Here is a 19,366-nt window from a genome sequence, read left to right as displayed (position 1 = left end):
GAGAATGACAGTTTGGCACCCACTGAAACTACCTTTTTAAAAATCAACTTGTGTAGACTTGAATTAACATTAACAGATATTCTTAAGGTTGCCTACTAGAGTTTGTGCAATTAATAAAGTGGCCCAGCACATACAGAAGCAACCCCTTTGATTCGAGGCCAGTTATGTATGTCATATACATTGCAGCATCAATTTCTGAGATTGATATTGATTATGTATTTTTTTTGAATGCTTTTCAGACGTTATGTTTCATGTTCATGAGATTTTTTAAACTGTTTTAGAAATTACTACTATAAATGACTATATTATCCTTCATTTACTGTATCACAAAATCAACAATTGACTAGCACTCTTGTGAAGAATCTTTTTTTTAAAAGTTAACATTTCTTACGGTACCTTAACATAAATAGTTGCTACTGAGCAGTGACCCTTTTTTTTGTAATTTTCAGCTTAGTTACTTTAATGTGCATTTGATCAACAGATGTTTGTGTAAAAATTAATTTAAAACAGTGGTATTCTGTCCTATAACATCAAATGGAGGCAGTTTTACCAAGTACGTTGATGGGTTGGTCTTCATGGTTTAAAGTTTTTAATGTTTTACACATTTAAACATTTTACTGACTTTGTTTCCAGGCTATAATACCGTTATATATTACCAAATGTATTTCATTTTTCCTGCAATTCTGTTGCAAATCTGTCTCATTATTGCAATTCACTCCTAGGTCACAGAGCTCCATAGAAGTAAGGAGTAAAAAAACCAGGGTAGGATAGATCTGTAAATAGATGAGTTTGTTTCTTCATGTTAATGAAATTACAAAGTAAATTTGTCTTAAACTCATTCAACATTGTCAGAGTAGGAGGTATTAGATGTGAGGTGGTGGTAAAAAAAATGTTGTATATCATTGCAACTTCATAAAAAGTGAGTGTATTTACTGTATCAGGTAAATTTCAAGTGTGGTCTCTCTTTTAATTTTATAGATGTGACCTACCTAACAGAAGAGAAGGTAGATGAAATTCTTGAACTGTGTAGAGAGAAAGAGGACTATTCTCCTCTAATCCGTGTCATTGGGAGAGTGTTTTCTAGTGCTGAGGCATTGGTACAAAGTTTCCGAAAGGCCAAGCAGCACACCAAGGAAGAGCTGAAGTCTCTTCAAGGAAAGGACGAAGATAAGGATGAAGATGAAAAAGAAAAAGCTGCCTGTTCCACTGCTGCGATGGAGGAAGATTCCGGAGCATCGTCATCCTCTTCATCGAGAATAGGTGACAACACACAAGGAGATAACAACCTACAAAAATTAGGCCCTGACGAAGTATCTGTAGATATTGAAGCAGTCAGGCGGGTCTACAGTAGATTGCTTTCAAATGAAAAAATAGAAACTGCCTTTTTAAATGCACTTGTGTACTTGTCACCTAATGTAGAATGTGACTTGACTTACCATAATGTGTACTCTCGGGATCCTAACTATCTGAATTTGTTTGTAATTGTTATGGAGAATGGTAATCTTCATAGCCCTGAATATCTGGAAATGGCTCTGCCGTTGTTTTGCAAAGCAATGAGCAAGCTACCTCTAGCAGCTCAAGCAAAACTAGTCAGATTGTGGTCTAAATACAGTGCAGAGCAGATTCGGAGAATGATGGAAACATTTCAACAGCTTATCACCTACAAAGTCATAAGCAATGAATTCAACAGTCGCAATCTAGTGAATGATGATGATGCCATTGTTGCTGCTTCAAAGTGCTTGAAAATGGTTTACTATGCAAATGTAGTCGGAGGGGATGTGGACACAGATCACAATGAAGAGGAAGATGAAGAGCCCCTCCCAGAATCCAGTGAATTAACTCTTCAAGAGCTTCTGGGTGAGGAAAGAAGAAATAAGAAAGGGCCTCGAGTGGACCCACTGGAAACTGAGCTTGGTGTAAAAACTATAGATTGCCGAAAACCACTTATCCCTTTTGAAGAATTTATTAATGAACCACTGAATGATGTTCTAGAAATGGACAAAGACTACACTTTCTTCAAAGTAGAAACAGAAAATAAATTCTCTTTTATGACATGTCCCTTTATATTGAATGCTGTTACCAAGAACCTGGGATTGTATTATGACAACAGAATCCGCATGTACAGTGAACGACGCATAACTGTGCTCTACAGTTTAGTTCAAGGACAGCAGTTGAACCCATATTTGCGACTCAAAGTGAGGCGTGATCACATCATAGATGATGCACTTGTCAGGGTAAGTCATGCAACAATGTAAAACTTAAATATGCTATGCTGTAATAGTAGCTAGAACCCTTCACTACCTCAAAAGCAAAAATGTACCTATTAGTTATTAGGGGTCTTCAAGGTGAAATGCATCGTACAAACTTAAGGTCCCATCCTGCACACACTATTGAGGGTACAGCATCATGGGACTACTTTGGATAGTAAGTATGACTCCTGATGTTTGCAGACTTTGAACCTAAACTGATAAACACCTTGTCCATTAGTAGTACAGTATTCAGTATTGAATGGAGCCCTTGCTACTGGACATTGGCATGCCAACTCTTTTCGTGTCTATAGAAGCTCCTTATTTTCCCATGAACAAACTTTCTTTAAATTATCCTTTTGGGCTGAAATGTTCTGTACTTGACCTTAATCCAAAGGTGAATTTTATTTTTCAGGAGGGAGTTTGAACAAAAGCCATTACATTGTTTTGAGTTCCACAAAAGAGAGAAGTTTCTATTTTATTTAAAAAAAAAAAAAAAAAAAGTTTTGAATGCACACACAATGAGTAAAACTTACATTTTAAAAGACTCCTGTGGCTTCATCTAGGTATATTAGTAAACCACACCTTGTAGGGCAGAAGGAAGAGTGGCTTCAAGCACCTGAAAACTGCACCAGTAACCTGCTAATAGATACTCTGATATGGCTTCTTAAATTAAAACTCCAGTATAAAAACAAAAATTGTTAGAACCACTTTTGAGCACAAAGGAAATAGTGGGTTATGCAAGGCATTCACTATGAAAAATAGTACATAGTAGATAAATAACATATAATGGAGAGAAGTTGTAAACATCTTCTTGTATGAATATAACAATTTAACTTTTTTTAAGGTTCACTCGTCTCAGACCACTTCTCCCCTTCCAAGTTTTTCTATGTGCTCAGCTACTGTTTACCTACAATTTCTGTTGCTAACAAACTACATTGGTGATACTAAATTTATTTAATTTATACTGTTACTGAAGAAACAGAATTGAGAGCCCTAAATGAGCTCCCAGTTCAATGTTGTGAGTACATTTTAACTTTCAAACAGCCTGGCTGCTTCTTGGGTGGTGATAAGTATGACCAAACTGGGAAGAGTCCTGCTTCAAGTACTAGCATGGAACTTGTGGAGGGAAAATGGCTTTTTTCCCTTTGAACTTATCTGACACATTCAGCACCTGAGAAACAGCCAGGTTGTTGTAAAGCTTAAGTTTACCCTGTGTACCAATCTTTTATCATTTGAGTAAGAATGTGCTTCGTGATTTCACTGCTTGTCTGGTTTATAGCTATAACCAAATATGTAGTGTTGTGTTTAACCTAATGGGATTATTGCGTAAACTCCACATGGCTTCTAGATGCATAAATTGTGGGAGACAGCAGGAGGTAAAGTACACTTTTTCTGTTCATAATACTCTGAGAGGATGGGCTAAAACTAGATAACAGCCAATTTCAAAGGAGTGTTCAATGTTGTAAATTCATGCAGGGAGGACTGATCAGGGAGGAAAAAAATATGCAAAAAAGTACTCAAGCCTTATCTACACTTACAGCGCAGCAGCGGTACTGTTACACCAGTGAAGGTAGTGAAGACATTACCTACGCTGAAGGGAGAGCTTCTCCCATTGGTGAAGGTACTCCACCTCCCTGAGAGGCAGTAGCTGTCGACAGGAAAAGTTCTCCAGTCTACACTGGTGGTTGGGTTGATATAACTATGTCACTCAGTGTGAATAAATCACAGCACTGAGCAATGTAGTTGTACCAACATGCATTGGTAGTGTAGACCAAACCTTAGAAGGAGATTGCTTATTGTGGAAGGAAATTAAAATCTTTTGACAAGAACAAAAGAACTGATGTCCCTGCCTACCAGTGTTAATCTGAGGAACATGTGCATTTTGAACTGGCTCAGTTTTGATCGCTTTCTAATAAACCTGATCTCAGTTAAGACAAGCGGAATTGAATTGTGGTGTGTGTTAGTGGGGACAAGAACTGCTGGCCATTCCTAGAAATAAAGACCTTATTTTCCACCATTAGGGAAGTGAAGCTTCACTTTCTTTGTTAGGCAAGCGAACTGTGGGTGCCCTCACCAACAGATGCAGTAAGGGATCCCATGTAGGCTGGTGTGGACATGAAGGAATCCATTAGACCTAACAAATACTGTGCAAGGATACAAAATGTGACCCTTTGGCCTGGCTCTTGTATAACAGCAAAGTGAGGGAAACTAGTTAGAACACTTCTCTCTTGTTACATTACAGTTTGAGATATGTATGGCACCAAATCGCAGTTTTTTCCTCTAACTGCTAGATAACACTGCTTTCCTACTCCAGGGTTTTTACCTTGGTCCATAACAAGGTAAAAACCCTGGAACAGGAAAGCAGTGTTATCTAGTAGTTAGAGGGAAAAACTGGGCTTTGGGGCACCTGGGTTCTCTAATATGCTTAGCCACCTCATTGTAAAGCATTTTGAGGCCTTTCGACAAAAAGCAATCACATAAATGCAAACCAAGTATTAAGTATTCCAGTTTTCATGCAAATATTTATAGGGCCCTTCTTATTTCTCTGTCCTCACTGGTATTCAAAACAATTTGTAGTTAATATCCTTTACAAATTTTCCTGATCATAATGGAAGTTAAGTAAGACTAGGGGTGTAATTTTAAAAGGACTTGAATGATGTGGGCATCTAAGTCCCATTTTCAGAAGTGACTTAGTGCATTCAAGCTTGAGTATCATTGAAAGTATTAGTAAATGGATTGTCAGGATCAGTTCTCCAATTTTAAAAGTAAAATTTTCAGATCTGATTAGATAAATAGTTACTTTGTTAAATACTTTTATACAGTGTTTAGTTCATGGGTGAGTTAATGCTGCTGTAAGAATGTTTTTAATACTTTGACTTTTATACATTTAAATTTGCAACTTTCATGTTAATTTATCTTGGAGTTTTTGCATATTATGAAACTATTTTATTGCTGTGAACATTAAGCTGTCTGAGGAACAGTAAGTCATTACATACTCAGCAGTCAGTAAATGTACAGATCTAGGTAATTTCTTATTTATTAATTGTTTCATATGATTCACTCATGGAATAACTGCATTGTGAATAATTAGTCCCTTCAACCAGATGCCTCATTACATCAGCTGAGGCATGCAGTAATCCTCCCCAAATGTATTGCTTATGATTTTATTAAAATTGAGTTAGGAGGAGTATGTCCACTTAAGTACATATAATTAGTTACCTGAAAAAATCTCCTACATAATTTATTAATAAGTAGCATAAATAACTTTAAGTTGCACATTTGAAAAAACAGACTGCTAGTCACTCCGTGATCACACTGCTTGAGTACTGCAAAGTAGTATAAAAATAAAACTTTGCTGACCCACTATTGTATTTTAATATAATATTAAACTAGTAATTGAAATACTTCCTAGATAGCTGCTTTAATTTGCTTCTTGGTGGAAGGATAGAAAGGTGGTCGTGATTGTTGTTGATATACCTTTTATGTATAATTTTATTAAGGTTCCATTTCTTTGCTCAGTCTGTTTCCTTATACCTGTAGGGAAGCTGTTCCACTTTTTTTTCATCTGTTGGATTAGAATGGACTTGTTGAAACTGGCTTCCTTGTAATACATGCTATATATTTTAGTGTGTGGCTATAGTCTGAATAGTAACTGTTTTAAAAGAGTGAATCTTGCTGAACATAGTTACTCCCTGTGTGTCTTGAGGTCTTGTTAATTTTACTGTTTTTTATTCTTAACACCTCAAAGTCATTACAACTATGAATGAGCAACCTTAATTCCTCTCCAGTTTATACTCCTTGAATGGAATTAAGTTCCACTTGCAGAATCTTTATTGCCGATGGTCCCACACAAACCAAGAAAGAACTTCGCTTGACTGACTAATTCCAGGCTGAATTTGGAGGGCTGGCAGTTAAGAAAACTATCCTTATATGTAAATAGAGCTGATTTGCCTGGAGTCATTAGGGGATAACTATGAAAGTATGCAGTGACAGGGTCATTTTTGGAGTACAAGTGTCTGCACTTCATGCAAGTTATACTTAAGATGATTTATGCCACCAGACTCTGATACTACTTTCCCTTCAAACACTAGACCCACTGTGATTGTGCAGCTTCCTCCTTATGCTGGATGTGCTCCCACAATCATTAGGCAGAGATCACTGATACTCTGTTCCAAGATTCTGAATTTTCTTCTGACAAACCATGTTGAATTTTAAAAAAATCTAAAAGTAATAGTTATTAAAATAAAACTAATTTTAAACATACTTAATTTTCTGCTTCCAAAATTAAGGATTTGAATAATGTTATAGTGTTTCTATGTTGTGATTAAAAAATACAGGCATAGTGTATACATTGTCAGGTTTCAGAGTAGCAGCCGTGTTAGTCTGTATTCGCAAAAAGAAAAGGAGTACTTGTGGCACCTTCGAGACTAACCAATTTATTTGAGCATAAGCATTCGTGAGCTACAGCTCACTTCATTGGATGCATTCAGTGGAAAATTCAGTGGGTAGTACTAAAGCCAACTGTAAACAGAAACGGAGTAGGCGGGAGGACTCTTATCTACCCAAGGTGGAGATCTGTGACAGAACCTTCATTAACACAGTTGTGACTTTTTCAAAGTAATGAAATAGCCTCTCTGTAGTCCAGTGTTCTTAATATAATTTTATGAAAATCCTTGCGGCATACGCTTCATACTTAGTTTAAATATTTATTAATAATTGTATTGCAGTAGCATATGTGATCCCCGATCAGGACCCCTTGTACACACCAAAAAAAGATTTTCTTTTGTGAAAAGTTCTCAGTCCTAAATTTGAACTGAGACACAAAAGGTAGATATAGTGTAGTTGTGGGGAGAACTAATATAACTTTATGGTGTTTTGCTGCACTAGTACTGAAAAAAGATAGTATCTCTTTCAAGAATATTTTGATCCTTGAGACTAAATATGAATTAATTTTAACTGAAGATTAGTTAGTTCCATTAACCTCTTTGCTTCACTTTTAGGACCCTTGAAGGCTTAGCTCTTCCTCCCTCCCCCTCTTGTATATGGTATGGAGCCATCAGTACCCATCTTTGCTCTGCTAGTGATGCTTGCCTTCATTGCCAGTTAGTCAAATTATCTAGGAAACACCTACATACTTTCTCTCATGCTGCCCCTTTTGCATGAGAGGAATTCCTCATAAAAATCTACAAGGCCACTACATTATCCTCCTCCACATTCTACTCCTGGGGAAATTCTGCAGCACTGCACACATGCAAAATTCATGTCCCCTGCAGAGGTTTTTTTTCTCTGCAGAAAATACATTCTGTCGGAGAGGAGCTGAAGTTACAATTTTTGCCCACCAAGGGCTGCTGTCGCACCAGAACAGAGGGCAGCTGGCTCAGCGGCCATAGTAGCCAGCAGCTGATAGCGAAGAGGAGAGGCTGCATTCCTCAGAGCGCCCTGTCTGTTAGGCCAGGTGAGGAGGCACAGGATACTGGGGGGACAGACAGAGCACGGTATCCAGGGGTCACATAGACTGGGGTTCAGAAGGGCTTTTGGGGGGACAGACTGCGGAAGGGCTCAATGGGAGTGGGGGTGTAGGGACACCGGGAATGGGGGATGACTGAGTGGGGGTGCAGGGACACGTGGGGTTGGCGGAAGGTGGGTGCAGGAACACCTGGGGAAAGAAGACAGAGGTGTCTGACTGACTGAATGGGAGAGGCTAGGGATCTGCATGGTGGCGGCTCCCCAACAATCCCTTCTTCCCACCAGCCCCCAAATAAATTGTTCCATACTTCTCCAACCCACACGCAACAACCCTCAAGGTTCACACCCAGGGTCCTTCCCAGCAGTTACTTTCCTCTCCCTCAGCTCCTCCATTAACCCTAACTTTTTCCCCAAGCCTTTGCACTACTTCTGAGGGGTACAGAAAATATGGTTCTATACTGTAGTTTAATTAATACTCAAAGTTCTGTATGAATCATAGTTTTGAATTCATTTGAACTAATGAATCTATTTGTCAAATACATTTCCTGAATCTTTTTTGTTGTCCGTATTGTTACGGACATACTTGTTGACAGGTATTTTGAAATAAATTACCAAAGTAATTTGAAACGTGTGATTATATTGTTGTTTTGACAAATAAATTTGCAGAATTTTAAAATATTGTGGACAGAATTTTTAACTTTTTGGTGCAGAATTCCCCCAGAACTAACATTCACCTCTTCTGTGATGCCTAGAAAACATTTGACAATGGCTAGGCAGTTCTTAAGCAGTGATCACAGTACACCTGTAATTTTCTCACTGTTACCTTGTCCTTCCCCCTATCTTTATGTTGTATCCACCTGTTCTCTTGTTTTATATTTAAATTGTAAGTTTATGGGGACCGGGAAGGTAGTCTTAGGTATGTTTGGGGCAGGGTGGTTGGCAGCAGGGAGGGGAGGCTAGCACAGTTGGGCTAGGGCCTCTAGGCACTACTATAATGCAAATAATTATTAAATTTAAGATTTTTTCCTATGGTTGATCAGCAAACTAAATGAATGGTATAATTTGGAATATCTGGGATTATAGGCAAGTATTTCTGGCATGGATTTTCTGTTGTGTGGCAATGCATACAACAAGAACAATTAAAGTAAGAGTTTGTCTATGCTGAGGTTTTTTGTAACAGCATCGAGAACCTCAATATAGTTGCACTGATGCAAACTCCCTGTAAACAGATGTAAACATACTGCACAGGTGTAAAAAGTGATTTATGCAGGTGTGGAAACTGCACTAAGATGCACCACAACAAGCTATTGCTTACGTTCATGCATCTGCATAATGGTGTGCGTCCTCTGGTGCAAAAAAATCCAGTGTAGGTAATCCAGAAGACTAAATATTTTTTGTTTTCTCATGCCAAAAGAGTACTCGTGGATAGACAGAAAAGTGACGCAATCCCATCAAAGATTCTTGTATAGAAATCACTGGACATTTCACAAAGAGTCAATTATAGGATTAATGAATTCACACATGCACTACTTTCATACATTAGTTTTGTTAAAGAAACTAAAGAAATTAGTACAAGAGATTTCTAAGGGTTCTTCGGTAGGTTGATGGGAGAAGCTGGTGAGCCTGATACTCTGTTCTTCCCTTTCTGGTTTTGCCTTTATTTTCCATTTTTTCAGTTTTCATGCAGCTAGGTATAGATATGGGAGACTGTTGAATATAATGATTCCTTTCACTGAAAACTGATATAAAGGGGGAAAGGTGTTAATAAGGACATTTGTTTAAATAATTATTTCACCAAACTTTTAATGTGAAGAACAATGAGTTACTCATATTCAAGCATTTAAATGATATTCAGTTGACCGTAATGGAAATCCCAATTTTTAATTATTCCGTTGATAAATTTTGTAGTTTATTTGTATTTTATTCTGTTTTCTATTTACACTGTCTTGACTTATCTGTCTCAAAACCAAAAACTTTAATGAAAATACTGAAAATAAGAGACAGGGCACTAATGCATTTATGCTATTGGTAAGATATGATAGTCCTCATTAGATACCTTTGCCCCCAAATTCGTGGCTTACAGAATGCACTTAGTCAGATTCTGGATTTTTATTACCTTCCCATATTTACACTTATGGGTGGCATCTGCCTGCCTTTCTGTTTCTCAGTTTTTCCTGTATTCGTTTTGTATTCATCATTTTTTCTAGTAAAATGGGTATACTAATGACATGTTTGTATTGACCCAATAGCTAGAGATGATTGCCATGGAAAATCCTGCAGACTTGAAGAAGCAGTTATACGTGGAATTTGAAGGAGAGCAAGGGGTAGACGAAGGAGGTGTTTCCAAAGAGTTTTTTCAACTGGTTGTGGAGGAAATTTTCAACCCTGATATTGGTATGCAATTTAATAACTCCCTCATCTCTATGAAGTTCATGCACACACAGTTTCTCCCCATATCTACTCCCTAATATAGGTACTCTCTTTCTGATGGTTCTCTGTATCCCTTTTGAGCGAAAAGGGCATCTGATTCAGGTTGGGATCCTGCATCTGACAGAGCCGCCATCCCAAGGACAACTGGAATGACTGAAATACCTTAATTGCCACAAGTGAAAGTTACCACGTACACATTTAGATCACTAACAAATAATGCAATATTTTTATTTTTACCCGCTTCTTAAAATTTGAATCTAAACCTTCTCTCGGCTTCCCCCTTGGCTTCAAGTTTTGCTTCTAGGGTTAGTAATCATATCTGAGGGGAAAAAAATGTCTTACCAAGTGTCCAAGGCAAACCTGTATAACGAGGTGAGGGTTTTTTTTTTCAAGTTTTCAAAATCTGGCAATATAAAAAAGGATTAACTTTATTCTCAAGTAGTGATGCTGATTTAAATTGTTGTGGAAAGTTTAGAAATACAGTCAAATGCAAATCAATTAAAAAGAAAAGCAGTAGTTTTTGTATTACACCTACTCCTGGGTTCCCCTACCGGTTTTTGTGGTTTAACAATCACATTTTCTTGAGGTGTGGTTTTTTTAAAATGTTTTTTCTGTCCTGTTCTCCCTTCACTCTCCACTGCTGTGTGAAAGAGCCACTCATATAAGAGAACTGACTATAGGGGATACAATGAAACCAACAATACACGGTTCTATGCCAAAAAAATAAAATGAACTTGAAAAAAGTCTGTCTAGTTTCTTAAAATTGTAACTTTTTTTAAAAATTCAGACTGGTATGATTTATCAAGTTGACATTCCCCTTTAAAATTGAATATAGCTGAAGGACATTGTTATGTAGGGATGAGGAGGAGGAAGAAATGTTAAAGGAATACTTGGGTCCAGTTTGTCCCCAAATTTAGTCTTTTTGAGAAAAGCTTTTACAAAACTTAAAAGATCCCTAGAGACTTTCCCAAAATCTTCTAAAAATTGTAATCAAAACAGTTTGTGCTGTAACAGGGGAATATTTGGGTAATCAATCACTGCATCATTGTGCTACACTGTAAGAACTTGAAAGTGAAAGTGAAATGGAATAGAAACAAACATGAAATTGGCTAGTCTCCTTTCATTGTTGAAGGTCAGAATAATGAAATGTATAGACAACATAAATAGAAAATAGAAGTTTTTTGAGTGTTTTTCAGTTTCGCTTTTATAGTGCATAATGTAGGAGAGGAATTAAAATGATGTCTCCTTAACATACCAATTACAATTTGAACTGTTCATATGTAACCACCTTTTTACACCTATTGTGCACAAAGTTTTTAAATTAAAACATGTCAGGAAGTCTTTCCGTATCTGATGCATTTCAGTGGACTTATTTCATGCCCTTTATGACCTATTTGGTGAAGATAGATATCTGAGTGTTAAAAATCTTCCTCTGAAAGGATGTCTTGTTTAATTAAATTCACACTTTTGAAAAGTAAATAATTTGTTCTGAAATCCAACCTCCCCACCATCCCATTTTAAATGGAAAAGGAGTCCCTGCCTTTTAGTTAGGCGTTTGTTTACACAATCAGCATTGAGGGGGTCAGCAACTAAACTGCCGGAAAACAAGCTTCCAGTGCCAGCAACAACCCTAAAGGAACTTCGAAAGAGATATCTCTAAGTTGTTACTAGCCAAGTCAGAAGGGCAGAGAGCACACTGCTGTTGGGGAACATTTGGGTTTGGCAGGCATCAGAGCTGGCAGTGAGATACCTAACTCTTGCTATTTTGTAGAGGTGTCAGCCTGGCCAGCCCGCCCGCCTCTAAGTGAAATGTATTTTCAATTAATTTGTCATATTCCATGTTGTACATACAATAAAACTATAGCAACCAAAAGGATCACATTCATATTGCATCACGTATACCTTAGACTGAAGATTTTCTCCGCTTTATCCCTTTTAGTGAAATCAATGCGAGAAATTTGTAGGTTATTGGTTTTTATTTATCAAACATTTTAGAGAGATTTTCAAAAGCACAATGGGGAGTAACGGGGAAGTTAATGGGAATTAAGTGCGTTGTGCCTTTTAAAACCTTTAATGTGGTAACAAAAAACTTTTATGTATAACTCTGATACCTAGAAATTTTTGAGTTGGAATATTCTTTAATTTGATAGGAGCAATCAAAGTACATTTATTAAACTTCGAAGTCTTTATAGAATTTTGTAGTTTAATAAAGCACAAATTTCTGAAAGCTAGCAAAATCTGTTACTCTTTTAAAAAAATAATAATATTCAGCGCTATACCCGTTTTGTGCACTCTCCACATACAGTAGATATATACACACCTATATATACATATATATATGAGAAAGTGTCACAGTTAATATAGCAAACTTCTGGTACCTTCTTAGTTTGTCCAGGACTCCAGGCAGCAGTTTTCTCTCGAACTCTGTGTGTTTTTTTGGCCTTGTGCATGTGACTCTGGATACTTTAAACCTTGCCTACTGTGGTTTATACATCTTAACCACTGATGTATACCAGGCTTCAGATATCTGCAGCCATAGGAACTTAATCATTGCAGATCGTAAAAGATTAAAATGGATGAAATTATCCAAACATCTCTTGCATAGGAAAAGTATATTATGAAGGTAGTACAGGAATTGTATAGGTCTTTGATTTGAATGGGAAACGTGATGATACGTCCTTGTACTTTTGCAGTGCCTTCCACTGAAGAAACTCATCACACTTTACAAACACCAATTAGTTTAGCTTTAGCTTTAGGGCTCTCTGAGAGGTAGGTAGTATCTTTAATTTGTATATGATGAAACTGATGCAGAGAGACAGAAAATTATTTGATCAAGGTCCCAAAGGGAATCTGCCTTAGCACTGGTAATGGAACTCAGGTCTTGGATCTTCTTTAGTGAATGAGACAGGATGAGACTCATTCACTCTCCAAGCTGTGCACTGACAGCTTGACTACAATGGGATTTGAATCAGGCTCTGAATTACGAGGGGGGGGTCCTGTGGGAAAATACATACCTATGCTCAACCTGACAGAATTAAGGTTTGTTGCATGGTCCTCCTTAATTTTGTAATTTCCTAATTCAGCTATTTTACTTTGTAACCTTACCGTTCTTATTGTAGTTTTAGATATGGAATAAACATAAAATTTAGATAAATAGATTAGAAATGCACATTTATCCTCTGAGCATGGACATATAGTAGTGCTTGAGGTTTGAAATTGTATTCAACAGCATAGATGAGAGTTGGTAAGTATTTCCATTAATTCCCTTTATTAAGAAATTTATACTGGATTTCTTTAGACTTGTTTCTGTGCTGAGTTTTCATTAGATTTAGACTAGACATGACTTGTTGGTGCTCAGAATACATATATATATAATGAGAAATGGTATGGCTTGATGAGATAAAAAATGTTTGCTTTCATAATGCAATTCTGTATATGTCCTTAAACAGGAAATACAACTAAATAATTTCAGATTTTTCTACTTGCTGTTGTTTACATTTTTTTCCCACAGGTAACATGCATTATAGCATCATGGTTAGGTCATTATATGTGTAAGGTGTCGCTTCTGTGAATTTGAAGAACATCTGGATGTGTTTCAATGGGAGTGTAAGAAAAATCTCAAAAATATAATTTAGGGTGCTTGAAATCTTTGTACTCCAATAGGTGTCATAAAAATAAGCAAGTATTTATTAGGAAATTAGTATAGATGAGTTCTGTTACCTATTGCATATTAAATCTGTTTAAAAGTTAATTTAAAACAGCTGTGTAAAATTGAAATCATGAAGAAAGTGAAGGATGAGTAAAAATTATTATGCTTGTTATCAAAAATCATTATGGTAAAGGGGAAGCGAATAAGTAATTTTTTGTGCTGGGGTCTAGGTTAATTATGACAAGACTGTTTTTAAAAGATATTGCAGTCTTCATCCTTTATGGTGGCTCTCATTGCTTGCCTTGTTTTGTTACAATCTTAATGTGTTTTCTGACTTAACTTTTACTTTTTGCATTATCTGTGATATCTTATGAATATGGATTCAGATAAACTAGAGTTCTAAATTATTCCCCCATCAGAACAGCAAACACTGCAAGAGTTGCTCATTATTCTATGTTTTTAACTTTTCATTCAATTTACAGAAAGTACATGCCACCATTTTTGCTGCAGTGGTAGTCTGGAAGACCACTTTGAAACTTCACTGAATTCAAAAAGCAGAATGTAGCCTCCCACTTTACTTAGTAATGTGTCTCATAGGGAACATATACTTGTGTTCCAAAAACTGCTTGGGGTTTCCAGTCCATTGCCTTGCTGTCTAAGGGCTTGTCTACGCTTGAACGTTAATTTGGATTGAGGAGAGTCCACATATGGCGTTATTCCTGAATAGCTGTTCTGGAGTAATTCCTCATATAGACAGTCCCTTAAAGACTGCTTCTCTCTCTATGCACCATTCCACTAGTTGAGATCTACTAAAATACTTCTATAACCCTAAATTCCTGCAGGCAGGCCAACTTTTTTGAATGGGTCTCAATCCTGGATTTGGAATTCACTTACCCTGTTGGTCCAAGTGAGCTAGAATTTGTTGGCCTTCAGCTTTTGTCAGCAGGGGGTTGCTTGAGTGGGATACCTTATTTTGTGATTTGGGGAATGTAATGGGGTGCGCTAGGCCCAGAGGCTTCTGCTGGAGGCCTCTGGGTCCTACCATACCCCATCCCAGAGAGCAGCAGAAGAGAAGTCCTCCAAGAGGCCAGTCAGGGCCTAGCAGATTCGCATAAAAGGAACTGCAGGGCCAGAGTCAGTCAGTTGCTGCCTGGAACTGGAGGATTGAGTTGCTGGCAGGGACTGAGGGGGAGCAAGAAGGCGTTCCTGGTTGGCTGCTGGGACTGAATAAGGACTGAGCCCAGTGAGGGCTGCAGGAAGTCAGTTACTCCAGGGAGCAAACCCTGGGGTATGGCCCCATACCAGAGCTGGGACTATTTAAGGACTAAGCCCGTGGAGGGCTGCAGAGATATCAACAGAGGGGTACTGGGATAGGCACCAGTTGGACTGCATACCCTGGAAGGGGTCTGTTCTGTTTGACATACAGACTGTGTGAGAGAGTCAGCCGGGGGGGCTAAATTGTTGAAAACCTCCCTGAGAAACCATTGACAAGGGTCAACACAAATTGAGAGTCTGCAGGCACACATACTCAACCAGGAGGCACTCATGAGAGGTGGGTGCCATCCCATTGCAGGGAGACTTTGGGAGATAGGTTATAAATGTGTGGCTTTATAACTGACATACGTGTTTCTATAGGCTGTGAGCATCACATTTTATAAAACTGGAAAAATTAATTCATGCTATGAATATGTAATGTTTTTGGTAAATTATACAGTACTAAATTTAAAATGTAATTGTCCATGTATATCTGGTGCAGATGATTTAGAAGGTGGATTTTTAAACTTCATGTTTACTCTACATTTTTGTTGTTTTTCTAAATATAAAAGTAATCATTTAAATTCATTTCTTATAGGTATGTTCACCTATGATGAGTCTACAAAACTGTTTTGGTTTAACCCATCCTCTTTTGAAACTGAGGGTCAGTTTACACTGATTGGCATAGTACTGGGTCTGGCTATTTACAATAACTGTATACTGGATGTACATTTTCCCATGGTTGTCTACAGGAAGCTAATGGGCAAAAAAGGAACTTTCCGTGATCTGGCAGATTCTCACCCTGTAAGTTCATTGTGTTCCTTGAATTTATTACTCCAGGTTGTGGAAAATTTATATTCATTTAATTAAGATTTGATTTCAACACAAGCTTACTGTCAGAATAGGTGAAAGTGAAATGCCCTGTCAGGTTAGTGGAAACGTTCTATGGTTATTTGTTAAAATGTGTGGATTGGTACATGATGCTACCAGTACATCTAATTTGGAGGAGTATGCATTGGCTAGCAATAGGATAGCTAATAGGTCTGGAGGTCAAATGACGTAGGTTCTGTTTCTGCCTCGCTGCACGAATGTGAGCAAGTCACTTAACCTTCTATGCCACAACAACCAAGTCTGCAAAATGAGAATATTATTTACCAATCTTTTGTAAAACACTTTAAAAAATTCTGCTACGCTGTGGTGACTCTAAGATTTTTAAAGTGAAAGGCAGTTGTGGCAGATGGAGATTATTCACAAATTCTTTAAGCAATTATGAGTTTTCTCACATGCTTTTTATTGTCTCACCTTAAAAACAATAGCAATAAAGGTGGGAGGAAAGGTTCTTTTGCTGATGGCTGTAAAATAGCAATAAGCCACAATAACTATTTGTGAGTAAACAGTTAAGGCACATCTCACATATTTTGGTCCTGTGCCTTCAACCATCCAAAGAACACCAATAGCTTTTTAACAAGCAACCTAGTGTGCTTTAGTGCTGTTAGAATGATTTATTTAAAATTAATTTGGGGGTAATTTTTCCATTTTTATTTGTAAGAGCTATGTAGTAAATCCTTCCACTATTGCAAATGTTTCAAAGAAAGAAAAGAGAAAATGAATAGGATAAAGGTGGTTATAAATGCCTTTTATTTTACTGTATCAGAAAAAATAGCTTAATTTTTTTATAGATTCCCTGGTCTGTTTAATTTGCTTCTCCTTCCAACAGTATGCCAAGTCAGGCCACTCTTTCAGCTGTAGTTTGAGGGCTTATAGCAACTTTAAACTCATTTTTTTATTGTAATAAGTAAATTGAGCTATTTCAGATTCCCAGTTTAGTTTTATTTTTAGTAACAAGTGAATTCAGAATTGTCAAGAGGCTACAAAATGTGGGGTGACCAGTCTCATTTTTGTGGGAAGAAAACGGGTGGATTTAAAAGTTCAGTTTACCTGTTACCTCCATTCCTTTTCCACAGTTGCCTTACTCTGCCATCCCTACTTTAATATCACCCTTCATAAACTCCATTAGACAGACCAAGATATTTAAATGCTGATTAAGAGTCTTAAAACTGTATAAAATTCAAAGTAGTCAGGCCACGTTAGATATTGTTGAGTACCACAGCCAGAATTCAGAGGGCAAGAAAGCCAGATCTTATTTAAAAGGCAGTGTTCCTAAATTAGTGATTACTAACATGGTACATTTGAAAGTGTTTGTGGAGCATAGGAGGAAGACAACTGGTGAGAGGATGAGGATTGCAGCTAAAACTTACAATAAGTTTATGGGGAAAGTTCACTATACTTTCTCCAATTAAAGAGCACTCACTTTCTCTGACCTTCAGTTTGCATCCTTGAGAGGCTCATACCTCTGTCCCCTAGTGGGAGTCCTTGAACAGCTACTGCCTGCACATCCCCTGCTGCTGGGAGGTATTCCTAGGCGGTTCCTCAGAGGTGCAGGGTTTATTACTGCTTTAGTATAGGGACTCGGAGGGCTCCCTAAACCCCTTCAAACAACTTAAATTCATTTTTTAAAATTCCACTTATACTGCTCAATGTCTGACCCTAACTTGTGCTTATTTTTCAAAGACAGGGTCAAGTATTTAGCAACACGTCAACTTCCTCCTCTTCACATTATGTGCACAAACGTTTTCCTGTCACTTCTAGTGATTATGTCCCAATCATGAACAATTGGGATTTGGTACAAAGTTTTGACCTCACCCAAAAGATATAGCTGATCAATCCAAGCATGTTTTTTGACAATCCGTATCTAAAGCTGTACTCTGATTATCATTGGTGATAGAGTTGTAAAATAAAAGTCCCACTATATATCATCAAATGTTTTTATTTTATTAGGTTCTTTATCAGAGTTTAAGAGACTTGTTACAGTATGAGGGAAGTGTGGAAGATGATATGATGATAACTTTCCAAATATCTCATACGGATCTCTTCGGCAATCCAATGATGCATGATTTAAAGGAAAATGGAGATAAAATTCCTATTACAAATGAAAACAGAAAGGTAACTCACATGGCACTCTAACGGTGGAATGATCTTTGTTATTACTATGTATCTCAGAATTTCAGTCAATATTCTGTAGGCATGTAACTAAAACATTAATTTCAGCTAGAGATAAAGAAATAGTTAAATTTAAAATTCTAATAGTCCAACTGGGTTAAGAAGCAGAAGAAAACACTTCTGTAAAATTCTCTTGCATGTATGACTTTGAGAACACCAGTTGTATTATACGTTTTCTGTAACACACGTTTATGTATAACAAGTCAGAAATTTAAGACTCCTTTTTAATGTTTGCTGTTTACAAGCAACTATTAACCTAGATATCTATTCGGGATTCTGTTGTGTATATTCAGATTGCTGAGTAAACTGTTAATAAAACTAGTAAATTGAAATGTGCATACCAGACTTCACATTGTGTATCTCCCCAGATACATTTTGGACTCAGCATCTGAGCATCATCTTCTAAGAAAATGTGCCAGACCAAAAGATCATCTACTGTCTCCTTTAGTTGTAATTTGTTGCTGAATGGTCTTAGATTTCATACAAATTTAGACTACACAAAATTTTGATACACATAGAAGTGAGCTTTTATCTTAGATTTTGAATCCTACCATTGTTTGTGATTGCTTAAACTTTATTTACTGCTTGCGGTGCCCTACCAGAGTCCTCCAGATTGGTGGATGTGTGCGTAGGAGAAAGAGAATTTTTCCTTGCTCATAAACTTGGTTTCTCAAATGAAGTTGTCCACCAACTGGGAGGAATCCACTTGGACTATTTTGTGTGTGCATGTGGATAATTTCTGTTGAAAAATTTCAGTACATGTAAAGTTAACACAATTGTCCAGTCATAGCTCAGCTGCCTCGGAGATTGATTGTAGGTGGGCCAAGTCCAGCAGTGTACCCTGGCTTGGTTCCAGTTATGAGAAAACAGATTATACAATGCCATGAAATACTTGCTTTCCCTATTTAAAACATTAGACCAAAATGTCTTGTTGGGTGTATCTTGTTTTTTGAAGGGTAGGATTTGGCTTTTAACTATTAAGTAAGTTTTGGGGTTGTTTTCTTACAGGAATTTGTCAATCTGTACGCGGACTACATTCTCAACAAATCAGTAGAAAAGCAGTTCAAAGCCTTTCGGAGAGGATTCCATATGGTGACCAATGAGTCTCCACTGAAATATTTATTTAGACCAGAGGAAATTGAATTACTTATTTGTGGAAGTAGGGTAAGAAATCTGGAATGTGCAACAAAACAAATTGCTGGTTTTCTTATCCCAAAGATACAATTATGGGTGGTGATAAAATGTCTTACATTTACAG

General features: G+C 37.2%; 1 protein-coding gene across 6 annotated transcripts in view; it reads left to right on the top strand.

Moving 5' to 3' along the window:
* UBE3A (ubiquitin protein ligase E3A) overlaps nucleotides 1-19,366 on the top strand; it is a 94,356-nt gene that overhangs the window by 70,903 nt on the left and 4,087 nt on the right. For all 6 annotated transcript variants that reach the window (XM_073353037.2, XM_073353058.2, XM_073353018.2 and 3 more), the window contains 5 exons: nucleotides 979-2,234; nucleotides 9,965-10,109; nucleotides 15,647-15,852; nucleotides 17,887-18,051; nucleotides 19,117-19,272. In XM_073353037.2, coding sequence (XP_073209138.1) covers nucleotides 979-2,234; nucleotides 9,965-10,109; nucleotides 15,647-15,852; nucleotides 17,887-18,051; nucleotides 19,117-19,272 — 1,928 coding nt within the window. The remainder of the gene's footprint in view (nucleotides 1-978; nucleotides 2,235-9,964; nucleotides 10,110-15,646; nucleotides 15,853-17,886; nucleotides 18,052-19,116; nucleotides 19,273-19,366) is intronic.

This window comes from Lepidochelys kempii, chromosome 1, assembly GCF_965140285.1.
Source record: "Lepidochelys kempii isolate rLepKem1 chromosome 1, rLepKem1.hap1, whole genome shotgun sequence".
NCBI lineage: Eukaryota > Metazoa > Chordata > Testudines > Cheloniidae > Lepidochelys > Lepidochelys kempii.
This window is presented reverse-complemented; position numbering and strand designations above follow the sequence as displayed.